The following is a 15,172-nucleotide window of genomic DNA, read 5'->3' as shown; positions in this document are numbered from 1 at the left end:
TTGTTAGAACCCCTTCCAGATCTACGCCATGGTTTGTTAGAACCCCTTCCAGATCTACCTACGGTTTGTTAGAACCCCTTCCAGATCTACACCATGGTTTGTTAGAACCCCTTCCAGATCTACGCCACGGTTTGTTAGAACCCCTTCCAGATCTATGCCACGGTTTGTTAGAACCCCTTCCAGATCTATGCCATGGTTTGTTAGAACACTCTAGATCTAAATATATACTGTATATAAAATACAATGTGCCTTATGCATCTAATCACAATGGCATGTTTATTATGTGCCTTATGAATGTAACCTTCCTGCTGAAATTGTATTTTGTTTTCATAAACACCTGTGAATGTTTCATTATTGTCTTTATCAAGAAGAGCAGCCCTGTTTCATTCAGTCATTTATCTAAACAGAGTTAGAACATCAAGTTACATAACTGACATAAAACCCAGTCTAAACAAAGCTGTCCGTTCTCTCTCTGGTCAGGGGCAATCAGAAAATGCTTACACAAAGGGCTCTTTAACAGGACTCAAGTCAGTCAAGTAAATACAAATACTGTAAATGTTTGTCTATATTGAAATGGTTAACTCCCATTATACATGATCCAGCCATCAAAGCTTGTCTTTCCAGTTCAGAGGCTAATCTATGACTGATTTTTACATAACAGTTGGATGGTGAAATGTGCCATGACAAGCAGAGCAGTATTTCAGGACCATTAAATGCCCCCAGAAACATCTACATACAAAAGGTTAATGTGGTACACCTTTACCTTTGGGCCAGAACCGGTACTACTATATTGCAGATCAACAACGCTAATGATGGTGGAACAAATGTTCAATGAAATGACCCCCCCCACACATTGACTTGGTACCAGTACCCCCTGTATATAGCCTCATTTTATTGTTGCTCTTTTATTGTTCTTCACTGCGTTGTTAAGGGCTTGTAAAGAAACATTTTTCGGTCAGGTCGACACCTGTTGTATTCGGCACGTGTGACACGTGTGTGATTACACAGTGGGCAAAGAGAGCATCCGTTTCTAACGAACATACTGGACATAGTTTACATTCCTTACTCCTTTCACTATCTTTACATTTTCTATATAGTTTAAATGTAGGCCTGTAGCCTACTGTATCCGAGTGTCAATGTAGCAGTAACAAAGCATAGCTGGCAAGTTAGACAAGGTTTGCTTTAAGAAATGTGAGCAATGCCTACATGTGTTATGGAGGGTCACTTTTGGTTTTGAATAGAAAGTGAGGAGTAAAAATAGAAATATGAATTCCACAGAATGTGACTAGCCCACTCTCAGTCCATAACAAACCCAACGCTTTGAAAAGACTTTATTCTTTACACGACATGAAAAGGCCTTCAGACTTATTTTTCACACTTATTTTCCCACTAACACAATCAACAAGTAGCCTACGATCCAAACAGCGTTGTTCAGATCTCATTTCCTAGTGCTGCGCTGATCTCTGTGAATCAGTAGACGTACAAGTACTATCCACTGCAAAAAAGTTAAACTGAGCTGTGAAATCAGCTTTGTACGCTGCTCTAGAGTCCAAATCATTTTAGTTGAAGTGTGTGTATAAAATGTAAGCAGCAGCACATGACATACAAGAATTTCACATTTTCTCAAAACAGCAAATCCAACATCTAGCTAATTGCTTGCCTTGAGCTAAAGTAAGCCTCACTATAAGGCTAACAATCCAACCCAGTAGGGATCATAACATCAGTGGATAGCTATTTTAAAGAGATGATCGTTTCATTCAGTTATCCCAGTGCACCTCAAGCCAAGACGCATCAATCTCAATCCCCAGATGCATTGTGGGTACAGAGGAAGGCCAATGTGCCCAAACAAATGTAAAGACATTCAAAAAGGTTGTCACAGCATTTTCACTTCATCAGAGAGGAATAATATTTAAATCTAGGAGCTGTGTCCACAATTGCAGATGCAATACATCCAGGACAAGGTTGAATGAATCCACATTTCATAACCTAAGTATAATTTAATCTGGGTCTGTGAAACTGGCCCATAAATGCCAAGCTGGTGTTTTAACCCTGATAACAGTAGTGCTGTATAGATTATACTGTTGAAACTTTACTACTCATCTAGACAAGACATTCAGAGAATATAAAGGCCCAACAGTACTCCGTTAGAGCATGAAGTAAATTCTAGTACAGATCACAGTTAACACATAGAAAATAAATACCATAAATAGTCCTGGATTTCTGATTTGATTAATTGATTCTCGGCTGCCGCACCAGAGATGTGTCAGTATGACACCACAGGATATTGACACAGGTCTGCAGTATAGACTTCCTACTTTTGTGTAAGAAACTAGTTATGGACGTTTGGTGGCCAGCACCAAATACACCTATTTCTCAGTTATCTGTGCTCCATTCATCCCTGGTGATTGTGACAACACAGAGGAGGAAGATCAGAGGTCAAACTCTCTCTGTAGTCCAATGGTTAATAGGGTGTTTGTTACATCCTTTAACTGCATAGTGTTGTTGATTCATCATTTTGTAAAGTATGAAAACATTTTAGAATATCACTTATATTCAGCTGGTAATAGCAGTCAAATAAGCCATTTAAGACCACATGTGTCTTACAAGCTCCCATTGTATTTTTTTGCGCATTCATAGACTGAATAAATGACATATCCCGGACTCAATATACAGCGTGTCAGGATGTCGAGATCAAGAATCAAGGTTCATTCAATAGGCATTCCAGTCAGAGCTTGATGCTATCTAGATTAACACAGGTATATTGAAGGGCTCAGTCAGTGTTCTGTGCTAGGCTAAAGCTAATAAAGCATGTGGATAGGGTTGTCGACTCAGACCAAACTCATTCCAGGTGATTATAAGCAACCGTGCTACTGTGCGGTATATTACTGTACAGTGTATCAGTGAGGAAGAGGGAACCTAACTGGACCAAGTGCTCATGTTCACTCACATCAGTCAGTGCATGCTTGTCCCCTCCCCAGGGGCTGAAAGCTAGTGTGCTTAAGGTCACTTGAGTGTGCACTTGTGGAAGGGAGTGAGAGAGGAGGCATTTGTTTGTTTCCTTCAGATGTGGGAGTCCCCGGTCTTAGTGGGCCGCCATGTCAGCAGGCTGCCGTGTCAGCAGGCTTCTGTTCCGGCCCAGCACGAACACACCTTATTAAACTAATCATGGTCTAACTTTAGCCTGCATACACGGTGGCCCACCTAAGTAGTCACCCATCCCAGGTCTAGTTAGCGGTGGTGGCAGGCACGCTGACAGAGAGGGTCCTGCGGGTGGCGTTGGTGACCTGGCGCTGCTGGGACAGGAAGGACTGACCAGGGGGCACCATAGAGGTGGAGCGACCCCCCAGACGGGCCTCGATCGCCAGCTTCTGGAAGCTCAGACTCTGGAGGGAGTGGAAGAGAGATAACATTTGTAAACTGTACATTCCTGTCATTACTTTTCAAAGGAAATATGAGGTCTATAATACAATGTGCATTTATTCAGATGTCATGTTCTAACCTTGTTGTACCATGCTGTTACAATCAGCTTCTCCTCATACTCTCTCAGCTTTGCCTGCTCACACTCCCTCTACAGAGGGAAAGACAGAGAGTGAAAGACTATCAATACCAGAGGTTGAGTATTATATTATAGATCCCCCTGTGAATGAGTGCCTCCTGGCTGAGGGTTAAGGAGAGGCCAGGGGTTAAAGGTCAGCGTTACCTCCAGACTGAGGATCCTCTTGTCTCTGTCCATCAGCTGGTTCTTCAGAGCCTGGATCTCTGCTGTGGCTGGGTTCAGCTTGGGGTCCAACGCACGGATCACCTACAGCACAGCAAGAGACCGAGGGCTTCATCAGACATCACGGGTGAGAGCAGAACCAAATAGAGACATTATCTTTTTCCACACTTTTTGTCCAGCTGCTAGTTGGATAAGAGTGGAAGGAATGACAACTCACGTTGCGTGCCTTCTCCAGATACATCTTGTATCTCTCCTCCATGGCTCTCATATCATCATCCTTCTTCTTCAGAGCAGCCATCAGCTCCTCCAGTCTCAGAGCTAAGGGACAGACACAGACACCACTCACTGGGGCTCTCTGAAAACCATACTGCCAATGCTATGCTTGTGTTACAGTTGTACTCACAGGTCTGTGTGTTGTCTGGCTGCAGGTCCTCTAGCAGTTCTTTCTTCTTCATGATCTCATCCTGCGCCTCATTCAGTTGCACCCTGGGTAATAAAACACCTTATTTTATGCATCGATCTCTTTGGAGTAACATTGAGGTCTCACAAAGCGGTATGCACCATACTTACATATGAGCATCCAGTTTCCTCTTCAGGTGAGACTGAAAATAGAGCAGTTGAAAGAGAACACAGCTACCGTTACCTTAGAGCTGCTCCTGTACAGTATGCAGGGTTAATGTTTGACATAACAGTATGTGTAAAGTCTATGCATGTACTGTCTAGTGTGTAACTCACATCATCAGTCTTGGCCCCCTGGCCCTGTAGGCTTTTCTGTAGATCCTCTACCTGCTGTTGCAGCTCAGTGACTCTCTCCCGGTTTAACCTGGAAGTACGTCACACACACACAGGAAGTAGAATACCATCAACTAGAAAGTAAAAACATCCAAGACAGTGAAAATATGAGCCAGCTAGTGCCACCTACACACCTGTTCTCAGTGTCCAGTTCAGAGCGTGTTCGGTGTGCCTCCTCTAACAGTGTCTGTAGTTCAGAGATCTTCTCATTCTCTGATCCCTCCTGCTGCACACGCAACATCTTATTCTCATGCTGGAGCCGGATAAACTTCTCCCTGTATGGACAAGGACACACAGTTAGTGCAGTCAGCGACTCACACACAAAACACAATTATTAAATGATTACCTGTACTCTATAGGTAGGATTTCAGCAGCAAGGTTATCATGGCTTGGACTGCCAGCTGGCATCCCTGCCATCCCTGTGAAGAGCGAGAGATCAGATCAGTAACCATGTGTATCTGTAAGCCTCAGAGAGACACAGACCGTGTTGGAAAGCATCAAAACTGTGATGTATCATGGGTCAATTGTGACTGACTGATTTACAAATAACATTAATAGTTATTTATGAAGCAATGTGATTTGTAGATCAGTCAGTCTCAACTCCCATTTAAAGTCAGCAGCAATGTCGAATGTGCCCACACCATTTATCAAAGAAACCTTCACTTTCCAATCACACAGCACCAAACAGCCAGTCTACATTGTCAATGCGATGGTCCAATGAGCTACCTGCTTGTCGGAGCTGGTCTTGTTGAGCCTGGTTACAGCGTAGCTCCTCATTGGTCTCCTTCAAAGAGTCTCGCTCAATGATGATCTTCTAATGACATCAACATCAGGAGACAGAGAGGAGATAAGCCAATAGCATCAGACTATTGCCTTGTCCAAAACATTCCTTAGCTCCTTCCCCTACTGTGTTTGCATATCAGAGGGACCAGGTAGATTGCAGTAGAAAGTGTTGGGATCCAGTCTGTACCTCTTTCTCCTTCATCACAGCGTCGTATTTCTCCTCAAACTTCTTCATCTCGTAGGCCAGGTTATCTGCCCGCCGAGACTCCTCTGACAACTTACGGTGCAGCTCCTGGACCTGGAAGGAAACAGGAAATAGCTTTAGTAAGCCCCCTGATTGGGCTTTTTGTCCTTCCAAAATGATGTCTCCTCAGAGACGACTAGGTGAGGTAGGTGAGGGAGGTGAGGGCAAAAGCTCCAGAGTTCCGCCATGTTTTCCCCAACCCAGCGCTGTCAGATCTATAGTGCAAAAGGGAGGGGACAACTTCAGGAATGATCCTGTCTCTAGTATATCTCACCTGTCTCTTGTATGTCTCTAGCTGTGCGCGGGCAGTGTTAGCCTTGCGTAGCTCCTCCTCCAGACTGACAGTGTTGTGCATGTAGGTCATGTTCTTCTCCTCCAGCAGTTTGACTTGTCTCCTCAGATCTCCCAGGTCTTCCAGTTTACGCCTGTATGTCTCCACTGATGCCTCCAGCTTCACAGCACGGTCTGAACAGCTCCTACACACAAGAGAATTTCATTTCATTCAATTTATAAAAAGAGAAATAAATAAAACGGGCACCGCGAAGGACCAAAACAAACACATTCTCACTGGTCTACCCTTGCTTCTAACTAACCACTTCCTGTCTCCCACTTATACACCAGTATTCCATCAACTCAATTGATCAGAGAGTCTTCTGATTAGCTTGTTAGCAAATGCAGACAGCACAGACTACAGATAGGATTAAGAGAGAGGCGGTGGAGTCATTACAGGTGATCTTTTCACATCCATGCAGCACAACTACAATAAAGACGACCTGGAATGCCACCATACACACACCTGAGGATGTCGAGTTCGTCTTTAAGTGCTCGTGACTCCTCGGCCAGGCTAGTAAGTTCGTCGTTACGATGCTGAACCTCGATCAGCTGCTTCTCCAACTCCTCACAGTGGATCCGGTAGTCATCCTTAGCTGCCTCTAACCTACACACACAGAGAGAGAGAGATATCTGTAAGCGCTGTGCTGAATTACTCTAAGCGTCGTCCCAGTGCAATGCGTTTTCACTGACACACACACCTGAAGTTCTCCTCCTGTAGTGTCTCTAGCTGTATCTGTAGCTGGCTGTGTTTCCGTCCGGAGGGCGTGCTTGGGTCATCAAACGCGTCCAGCTGATTGGCTCGGTCCGTCAGCACATCGTTCTCAGCTAATAGGCTGTTCCGCTCCTCCTGAAGGACTGTCACCTGACCAGTGTCAAACCAGGGTCAGAGGTGGGCTGTGTTTCAATCCCAAAATTAGTAGTGCTAACATAACTATCAAATCCACCATGTTTTACAGTCCATCCAATACGGTGGTACAACACAAATGTTCACATATGCATGCGGAATGAGAAAGTTAATAGGTTGAACGGCTGGTTAGTTTACCTCCCTCACACACACTCTCTCCCCTATGTTCATTAGTCATGGTTTATGCCAAAGACAATAACTGGGAATAGTGTACACACACACACACACACACACACACACACACACACACACACACACACACACACACACACACACACACACACACACACACACACACACACACACACACACACGAGTAAAGGGTCTGAATACTTTACGAATGTACTGTAAATAGGCCCATTTAAATTTTGGCTGGCCTGCCGTCCCAAATAAAGTGGAAACATTTTTTAAATTATGAGCAAAAATAAGTTGTCCGGTCTAGGCCATCAGTAAATAGGTCAACGGTATGACGAACTAATTCATCAAGGTGACTTCTCCACAAATAGACAAGTTCCACTGCAGAAAGATCTTACCTATTTTTGCTAACTTTCTATTCAAATGTATTGACATAATTTATTTTGCGATATGAATACTGAATAAGTCCACATCACAGTCAGATCATTTTAATGGTAAACTACACAGTAATATAAAAGTTGTATTTTTTTGTGATCCAATACGCAATATTAGTTTGGTTGTAATCTAGAAATTATCTAGATCCTCTGAGGTTGTGTAGGGATCTATATTGCAGATATAAGAAAACATGAGTCGTCAGTGTACAATGACACCTTTGTTTTTAAGCGCTTGATTTCGAGCCCCTTGATATTACTGTTGGATCTAGTTTTAATAGCTAACATTTCTATCACCATAATTAATAGATATGCAGATAGTGGACAACATTGTTTTACGCCTCTTGACAGTTTAATACTTTCTGAGAAGTAGACATTACTATTTTACACCTGGGGTTACTACACTATACATAACTTTAACCCATTGTATAAGAGATTCTCCAAAATGTAAGTAGTTCATACATTTATATATAAAGTCTAGTCATACTTCAAAGGCCTTTTCAAAATCAGCTATGAATATTATTATTATTATATATTAAGACCAGGCCTGGTTTCTAGATTTGTCAATGTTCTATTGTTTCCAATACTTGTCTTATTCTATTTCCCATGTAAAAAAACAACTGTCTGATTAGGATTAATAATATCTGACAATACCTTTAATTCTAAGCGCAATACATTTTGCTAGAAGCTTGGCACCACTGCACTGAAGTGTAAGGGGCCTCCATTGTTTTTATGTTGACTTGATCTTTATATTTGCCACCTAATCATAGAATTACATATAGAATCCCTATTAATTCAATAGGATCTCTGAAGATTTGTCATTTAACTTTTAAAATGTATCACGTTTTATTGTTGCATAAACACATCCAGTCATGACGCTTTCATTCGATTGTCAAACAATCACTTCAAAAGGACCTTTCCTTTACCGCGCATGTTCATCTACATCTGCATGTTCATCTACATCTGCATGTTCATCTACATCTGCATGTTCATCTACATCTGCATGTTCATCTACATCTGCATGTTCATCTACTCCCAACACATTTCCAGACAGCAAACAGTGGTGAATGGAAAGAGACATCTTTTCATTAGGCCAGAATTTATGCATCCACTCTCTGCGTGTCGGCCACTAACCTCTGCGTTCTCATAGAACCACATTGCATTTTGGAGCGTAGGCTATACCACCCGTTTCAAGTCCATTCCCTAATTCATAATGCCTCTGACATGTGGTAATGATTAATAATGGTGTAATAGCCTATAGATTTGACATTTGGTTTTCATTATTGTGATAGGCTCATGTTTTACTGGTACGGCGCAGCCCCAATATATGTTTTGCCGAGATGCCGTATATTCTTAATTTCACACCTAGAGATACGTGTTAGTGACAGCGAGCAATAGGGGATAGAGATATTTTAGTCAGCCACGGCAACCAACCGTTAGATTTGTTTAGTCTGCCTCAACGACGAGCAGCCATGCAGCCATGTGGACTTACCTTTGTGTGTCCGTGAAGAGAGAAAATGGTGATCTACTGTAACAACTCAATCTGTAGACACGAGACGATAAACCCATTCAAAAGCATCAGTACCTTTACATGGACTTGACTATTATGAACTTGACCTAATCAGTAACCAGCAGCAGGGTTCTGTCCTGTCCTGTGTTTTCCCCAGCCAGGCAGCAGGATACGGCAGAGAGAGCAGGCGAAGGGAAAGCAGAGTGGCCCAGTCTGTAAACCACAGCCCTTCTGCTACACCAGCCACAGACAATGGCCTCTGGCATCATAGCACATAAAACAGACCCAGTTTATACTAGGGCTGGGAATTGCCAGGGACCTCACGATACAATATTATCCCAATACTTAGGTGTCAATACGATATGTATTGTTGATTCTCACGATTCTATATGTATTGAGATTCGATAGTGCGATTTGATGTTCCAAACATATCGCTCACTATATGTCTGCTGCAGAGACAAGCCAGGGAAATAAGTGCTGAAAAGAAAATGGAGAACAAGCTATAGGATAAAAAATATTTTGGCACAGGTAAAGCCGACTAGGTGCTGGCTAATGCTACCTACAGTAGCAATAACAAAAAACAAAAATAATATCGATAGGATATCATCCAAAATTAATATCATGTTTATACTATACCAGGGTTGTGTGTGTGACAGCTAAATGGCGGTAAGTCTAATATCCACTCCAGTAACCTTGATGGAACTCATTTAGTTGACTGTTTGCAGCGAGCTTATTCAATGCGTCAGTTAGGGGGCCTGTAGAAAGTGGATTTGTGTATGTGTGTACCTGTACGTCGAGCTCATGACAGCGCTGGGCTAGTTCCTCCTTCTCTGACATCAGTTCCGCCAGGTCCTCAAGAGCCTTCTTCAACTGAGAGAGACACACACACACTTAACACTAGCTAGCTTCTCTACAGCCAGCCTACTTCAGCAGGTCCAGGGAGAGATGAGCAATATCACAGTACTAACAAGTCTAAGACAAGTGGTCAACTATGGAGAGACATGCAATCAACAACAACTATAATACAGACAACAGCATTCTATTAGATCCCTATAACACAGTGCATCTCCTCTCACCTCTTGTTCCAGGTTGTCCAGTGACAACTATAGAGGGACATGCACAGTCAGCAACAATATATATATATATATAGATTATTAGAGGCCTAACACAGCGGATCTCCTCTCCTCACCTGTGATTCTACATCCCCCGGTGGCTCTGCTCCAAACTGGGCCATGTTCTCTTTACTCATCAGCTGACAAAGAGAGACATGGTACAGGTTTGGTTAGAGAACTACAGTCCTACTCATTCACACAATAGGTGGTCTACCATTACTTTCTCTCTAAAGTCAAAGAGAAGTCATGGATGTACTTTAACAAAATCACAGTATTGGTGACATTATTTTTAACACTTATAGGCAATTCTAAGATCCTACCGTACATGTCACACTATTTAAAATCAATCAGAGATAATTGCCCTGCTCAGGCCAAACCTCACCTCCTGAATGGCTGTCATCACCACATGCTGTACGGACTCCTCCAGAGTCATGATGACCTGGATGTACTCTGCATGGGGGGGCAGAGAGAGAGGGGGGATGGAGGGAAGGAGAGGTGGGGGGGAATTACACACACAGTTTCTGTTTTGGGTGCCAGTCTGTTTCAGATTTAGACAACTCCTTTGTTATCGTCTTGGCAATACAACAATATAGTGTTGTTGAATCGTTCTAGTTCAGCCTCTGGGACTGGACTGCACCGTGTGTGTGTGTTTGTGTGTGTGTGCGCGTGCTACCTTGTTTGCGTTCACATTTAACAGCACAGCCCAGTATGAGCTGCAGCAGTCGTCCAAGTTCTACAGGGTCTGAGTGTTCTGCCACCTTCACCAGGTCTGGCAATGGAAACTCCTGGATCTGCTGGCTCAGGGCCTAGTGACAGAGAGAATATAACAGATCTAACCAGACATAAAGGGTTATAATCTTGACCAGGTCTAGCAAGAGGAAGTCAGATCTTCTTGCTCCAGGACCAAGTGACAGAGAATAGAACATCTATTGCGAGGCTGCCATGGTAATAACCAGTCATAACCAAACTGGGGAAGTCTTAAGATCTGCTGGGCTACGACCTAGTGCCATAGACAGAATACAACAGTTGCAACGAGACATAACTCAGCATGTTTCTACCTACCTCATTGTAGTAATCCACCATCATCTGAAGGATCTTCTTCAGGTTGTTCATCTGGAGAAAGAAGTTACAAAAGTCTTCACTTTAGAAAAACAAAGTGTACACCTCAAAGAATGTCTGAGTGAGTATTTTCTGGTGTGAGGATGACAGCACTGAAAGGCTAATGGCTGGCTAAAATGCTAACCGGGCCAGCAGAGAGCAGTCACTCTGGTTTTTAGGTCAGTAGGGGAGGGAAGGAATGAATGGAGGAAGGGACTTGGCGAGGGAGGATAGTAAAGGGAATTAGGAATGGTCAGAGAGGAAGAGGGAGAAGGGGAGAAAATGGAAGGGCAGAAAGAGGTCAGTATGGAGTTCAGTACTTTGAGTCTCCAGTTATCCCCAACATCTTCTTTAATGCGACCGAGCCAACTTTTACTGAACCACGCTGGATCTCTGCAAAGCACAACACATATACATGCATGCATAAGCATTGAATTCTACAAGCCACTCGTTCACCGCAAGGGGCTTATTGGAGGTGTCATTTGTGACAGACTTGTAAAATCGCGCTTTAAACAATGTACATTTGTTGATTACTAGGCATACAAATACGATCATTTCTTGGTACATTTGATGCGAGTTGTGGCCACAATCGGACTAGGTTGTGAACGACTCTTAGTAGAATGCACCGCCGTGAGAGTGATAAGCAAAATATCATTCAAACTGCAACACCCCAAACGAGTCGTTCTCGAGTTCGTCGAGCAGAAGCTGTGTATGTTTTGGTTCTGCAAAGCTGTGTACATCATAACATTCAATAATCAATTCACTGCATTCATTCTTTCATCTTGCGAACAATTAGCAGTTCTAAACATGTCTATTTTGTCTATGCTGCCAGCAGCCTGATCCATTTTGCCTGCGCGCATATGACAGACAGTAATTGGTCAGAGCACATCTCAAGAGTCACGGTGCATGTCATCTGTCAGAGAAAACACATGGCACCAGGAAGCTGTTTAGATTCATTCAGTGTGCGTTACTCACATCTGATGCAAGGCCTGAGACATGGCGACGCCAGTGGTGAGCTCCACTACAGCTGTACATGGTGACCCAGTGTTAAAGGTCTGGAGCTGAGACGGGATGGATTCAAACAAAGATCATGACATAGATTAGAGTACAGACAGGGGGAAGACACTGGGACATAAATGAGACAGATTTCAGTGCCTCCTCTATCTCCACTTCCATTGATCATACAGCAAAACCTGTCATGAACCATCAAAAACTAAATTTCATTGGCGTGCACATGTAGCAGAGTAGCCCTACCTAACACATAAACCCAATTGTCATTCTAAATCCATGAGGATTTCCTCTTGCTGTAATGGTTAAGACATTGCATTGTCATATGAGGTCAGAAAGAGGTGTGGTTGTGTGTGCATGAGTATGGTCACAGAGAGATATGCTTCAGTACTCTAGTCTAGGCCCTACTCTGCTATGGTGGACTTGTGAATAAGTCATCCTACAGGACTGTGTCTCCATGGTGTCTGGTGAGCACTCACTCAAACCTGCCACACCAAGTACTGCAATCAAGTCCTGTGCCCTCAACTTATACTTTAGCATCCACTGGTAAACTGTAGTGCTCCCCACCACTCAATGGCTGCATTTACACAGGAAGCCCATTCTGATTCTGAGTAGTGGAAAAAGTTCAGAATTGTGCTGCCTGTGGAAACTAAGTCAATGTGGTTATTCAATCACTGACATTGTGTGTACTGTACTGGTTATACCCTTGCAGCATTCAAGGAAAATCATGAATCTTGAGGGTCTTTGTTGTCCCCTCTCATTTACACTCCCACTCAATTTCAGTCACAGAAGATTTGAAAACAATGGTGGGTGAATGTCCAACAGAACGGGGCTTTCATTTGGCAAGATCTCCCAGGTAGCTGCAGATAAAGAGGAGGATAGCCAAAAACAGGAGGAAGCCACTTCAGTTTATTGGGATGCAGCCCTAGTCCTATTCTGTCCCCTATTGACACTGGAGGGGGGAAAGCTCCACTACAGGAGAGAATCATGCTGTAACACTTGGCACACTATCTAATCTCACCTAATAGCCTAACTGACTTCAAGACACATTTACATGATCTCAAATGTTACTAAATTATTGCAAGCCATGTAAGGATTAAGGTTGCACAATAAACTGTAGCCTACAGGTGCGACAATTCACATTAGGCGTTTAGGATCAACCCAAATGAAAGTTACATTATTACTGATTTGCCAGTGGCTATAATCGAAGGAGCAACATTCCACAAATATCTAGCAGTTAATGAGATTAGCTCCCTAATTCGGATGAGGATCAACTGAATTCAGGGATATTGTTTTCTTTCGTTGTGTGTCGAAGAACTAAAGACAAAACTGGAAACGAGGTAACGCTCATTTTGTGCATTGTAGTTTCAGATAAAATACCCACCCAGCGCATAGCCGATTTAACTCAACTCCACGATTTATGATGGAGTTTATCTACGACTTGCGTGGGAGGCCTGGAGCTCAAACCTTTAGTTAAGATTTTTCTTTTAAACAACACAACTAATGATTTCAGCACCCAACGAATAGTCCGCAATTAATCAGAACAATGTATTGTGTAATTACCGGCCTTTTTTTGGGTACTGAAATCAGTAGCCTATTTTTTTAAATAAAAACGTCGGAGCTCCAGTCCGCCCACACTCGTCCCCGCTCAACTCCATCATAAATCATTTATTTTAATCGGCGTATATACTCTATACAGGCTATTCTTACAGCCTAGCTGACGACAATGGTTTATCAATACGCGAACATTAGGCTACTGTAGGCCTAAATTATAAATAGGAGAGAACAGGTGGATTTCCAATCGTGGCCATTTCCTGATTGCTCTAGTCCTGACACGAATTTACCTGCCACAGGTAAATTATACCGTCATCTATAAACACAGTAAAATAATTCGTGCAATCAGACGCTTTAAAGCGCTCTCGCATTGAACAGCGGACATCGCAGACAGCGCTTACCCAAATAATAAGGCTCTCACACAACACCGCTTTGTCCGTCTCCATTTCTCCCCGTCAGGTTTGGCCAGATATGTCCGATGCACCTGCCATCAACAACAACACCGTTCCCCTTCCCTCTGCATTTGACCTCACCTGCAGGGGGTTGCATCTATAACGTTAACTGCGTAATATGGATAGGTTTCCTACTCACTGCGCAGTAAAAGCACCGTAAATTCATACGTGAATAACTGCCTCGCGCTTTGACGTTTTCCGTTACGCGGTTGAGACGGATGGGGATTGACGCGATAAAGAGCACAAGGACGAGGAATGAAACACCAATGGTGTCCTCTGACTGGAACAGACAGACCAATCAGGTTGACTATCTGACTGACTGACAGGTCTGTGTGGAGCCAATCACAGAGCGGAATCAAGGGTTTGCGGAACACCTCAAAAATCTGAGCTGGATTTCATTATAAAACCTTGCTCCCCTTTCTCGGTATTTTCGCAATATATTCAAAGAGTGACACTTAGGGTACTTGGTGGATATTTAAATCACAAGGGTAATATACCTTTACCATATTGCTTACCTATCCAAACAAGTAAGATTCGCTAAGGAAATCAGAAATGACAGCAAGGAACCCGGCCTGTGTGTGGGATGCTGTGGAACCGGCAGTGGTATGATGCTGTGTGGTATGTTAGTGACTGGTTAGTGACATCTGAATGGTAAATCTACAGTGAACAGTCAAGCCAATGATTTACATTTACAATGATTCTCATGAAGAGCACTGTGAAAGTGTAACACTTGAATCTCTGTTTTACCGTAACCATTCATGTATTACATTTCCTGTACAATAAACCTGAGGTCAGGTGTAGACAAATTCAAAGGAATGGCTAGTTGAACTACCCTGGAGTAGTTTGAGTCAGCTACCCACAATCCTGTTCTTCATGTTAATGGTTAATGAATCTCACATGTGTTTTCTTATGTGAGGAATTCACTTTTTTATTACAGTCTAATTTGACACAGATGAGATTAGGAGGGAAACTCACGTGCCTGGTCTCATGACAAGAAAATCAGGGTCTATTTATTTTACCATACCTGGTGGCACAGACCCATGAGTCAAAATGTGGACCCCCAGAGGGGTGTTTTCCTCAAGCACTTGACCCCCCAAA

At 43.1% G+C, this 15,172-nt stretch overlaps 1 protein-coding gene across 2 annotated transcripts; it reads right to left on the bottom strand.

Annotated features, from left to right (window-relative positions):
- Positions 1 to 1,300: 1,300 nt before the first annotated feature.
- On the bottom strand, positions 1,301 to 14,192 carry hook1 (hook microtubule-tethering protein 1). 2 transcript variants are annotated; one of them, XM_046300713.1, is made up of 23 exons: positions 14,024 to 14,192; positions 12,036 to 12,121; positions 11,381 to 11,453; positions 11,025 to 11,075; positions 10,636 to 10,768; positions 10,345 to 10,412; positions 10,040 to 10,102; positions 9,927 to 9,953; positions 9,637 to 9,720; positions 6,569 to 6,732; positions 6,334 to 6,474; positions 5,812 to 6,013; positions 5,481 to 5,591; positions 5,237 to 5,324; positions 4,857 to 4,929; positions 4,645 to 4,785; positions 4,454 to 4,541; positions 4,289 to 4,320; positions 4,122 to 4,204; positions 3,936 to 4,036; positions 3,701 to 3,802; positions 3,500 to 3,568; positions 1,301 to 3,383 (listed from the first exon to the last, which is right to left on the bottom strand). In XM_046300713.1, the coding sequence occupies exons 1-23, from the start codon at positions 14,066 to 14,068 to the stop codon at positions 3,225 to 3,227; spliced, it is 2,184 nt and encodes a 727-aa protein (XP_046156669.1). In that variant the 5' UTR covers positions 14,069 to 14,192; the 3' UTR covers positions 1,301 to 3,224. The 2 variants fall into 2 exon arrangements, with proteins under 2 accessions (XP_046156669.1, XP_046156670.1); XM_046300714.1 differs by lacking the exon at positions 9,927 to 9,953 and having other exon boundaries at positions 14,024 to 14,189.
- Between the last annotated feature and the right edge of the window lie 980 nt (positions 14,193 to 15,172).

The sequence above is a fragment of the Oncorhynchus gorbuscha genome, linkage group LG15 (genome assembly GCF_021184085.1).
Source record: "Oncorhynchus gorbuscha isolate QuinsamMale2020 ecotype Even-year linkage group LG15, OgorEven_v1.0, whole genome shotgun sequence".
NCBI lineage: Eukaryota > Metazoa > Chordata > Actinopteri > Salmoniformes > Salmonidae > Oncorhynchus > Oncorhynchus gorbuscha.
Note: the sequence above shows the minus strand (reverse complement) of the source record. Positions and strands in the feature narration are given on the sequence as shown.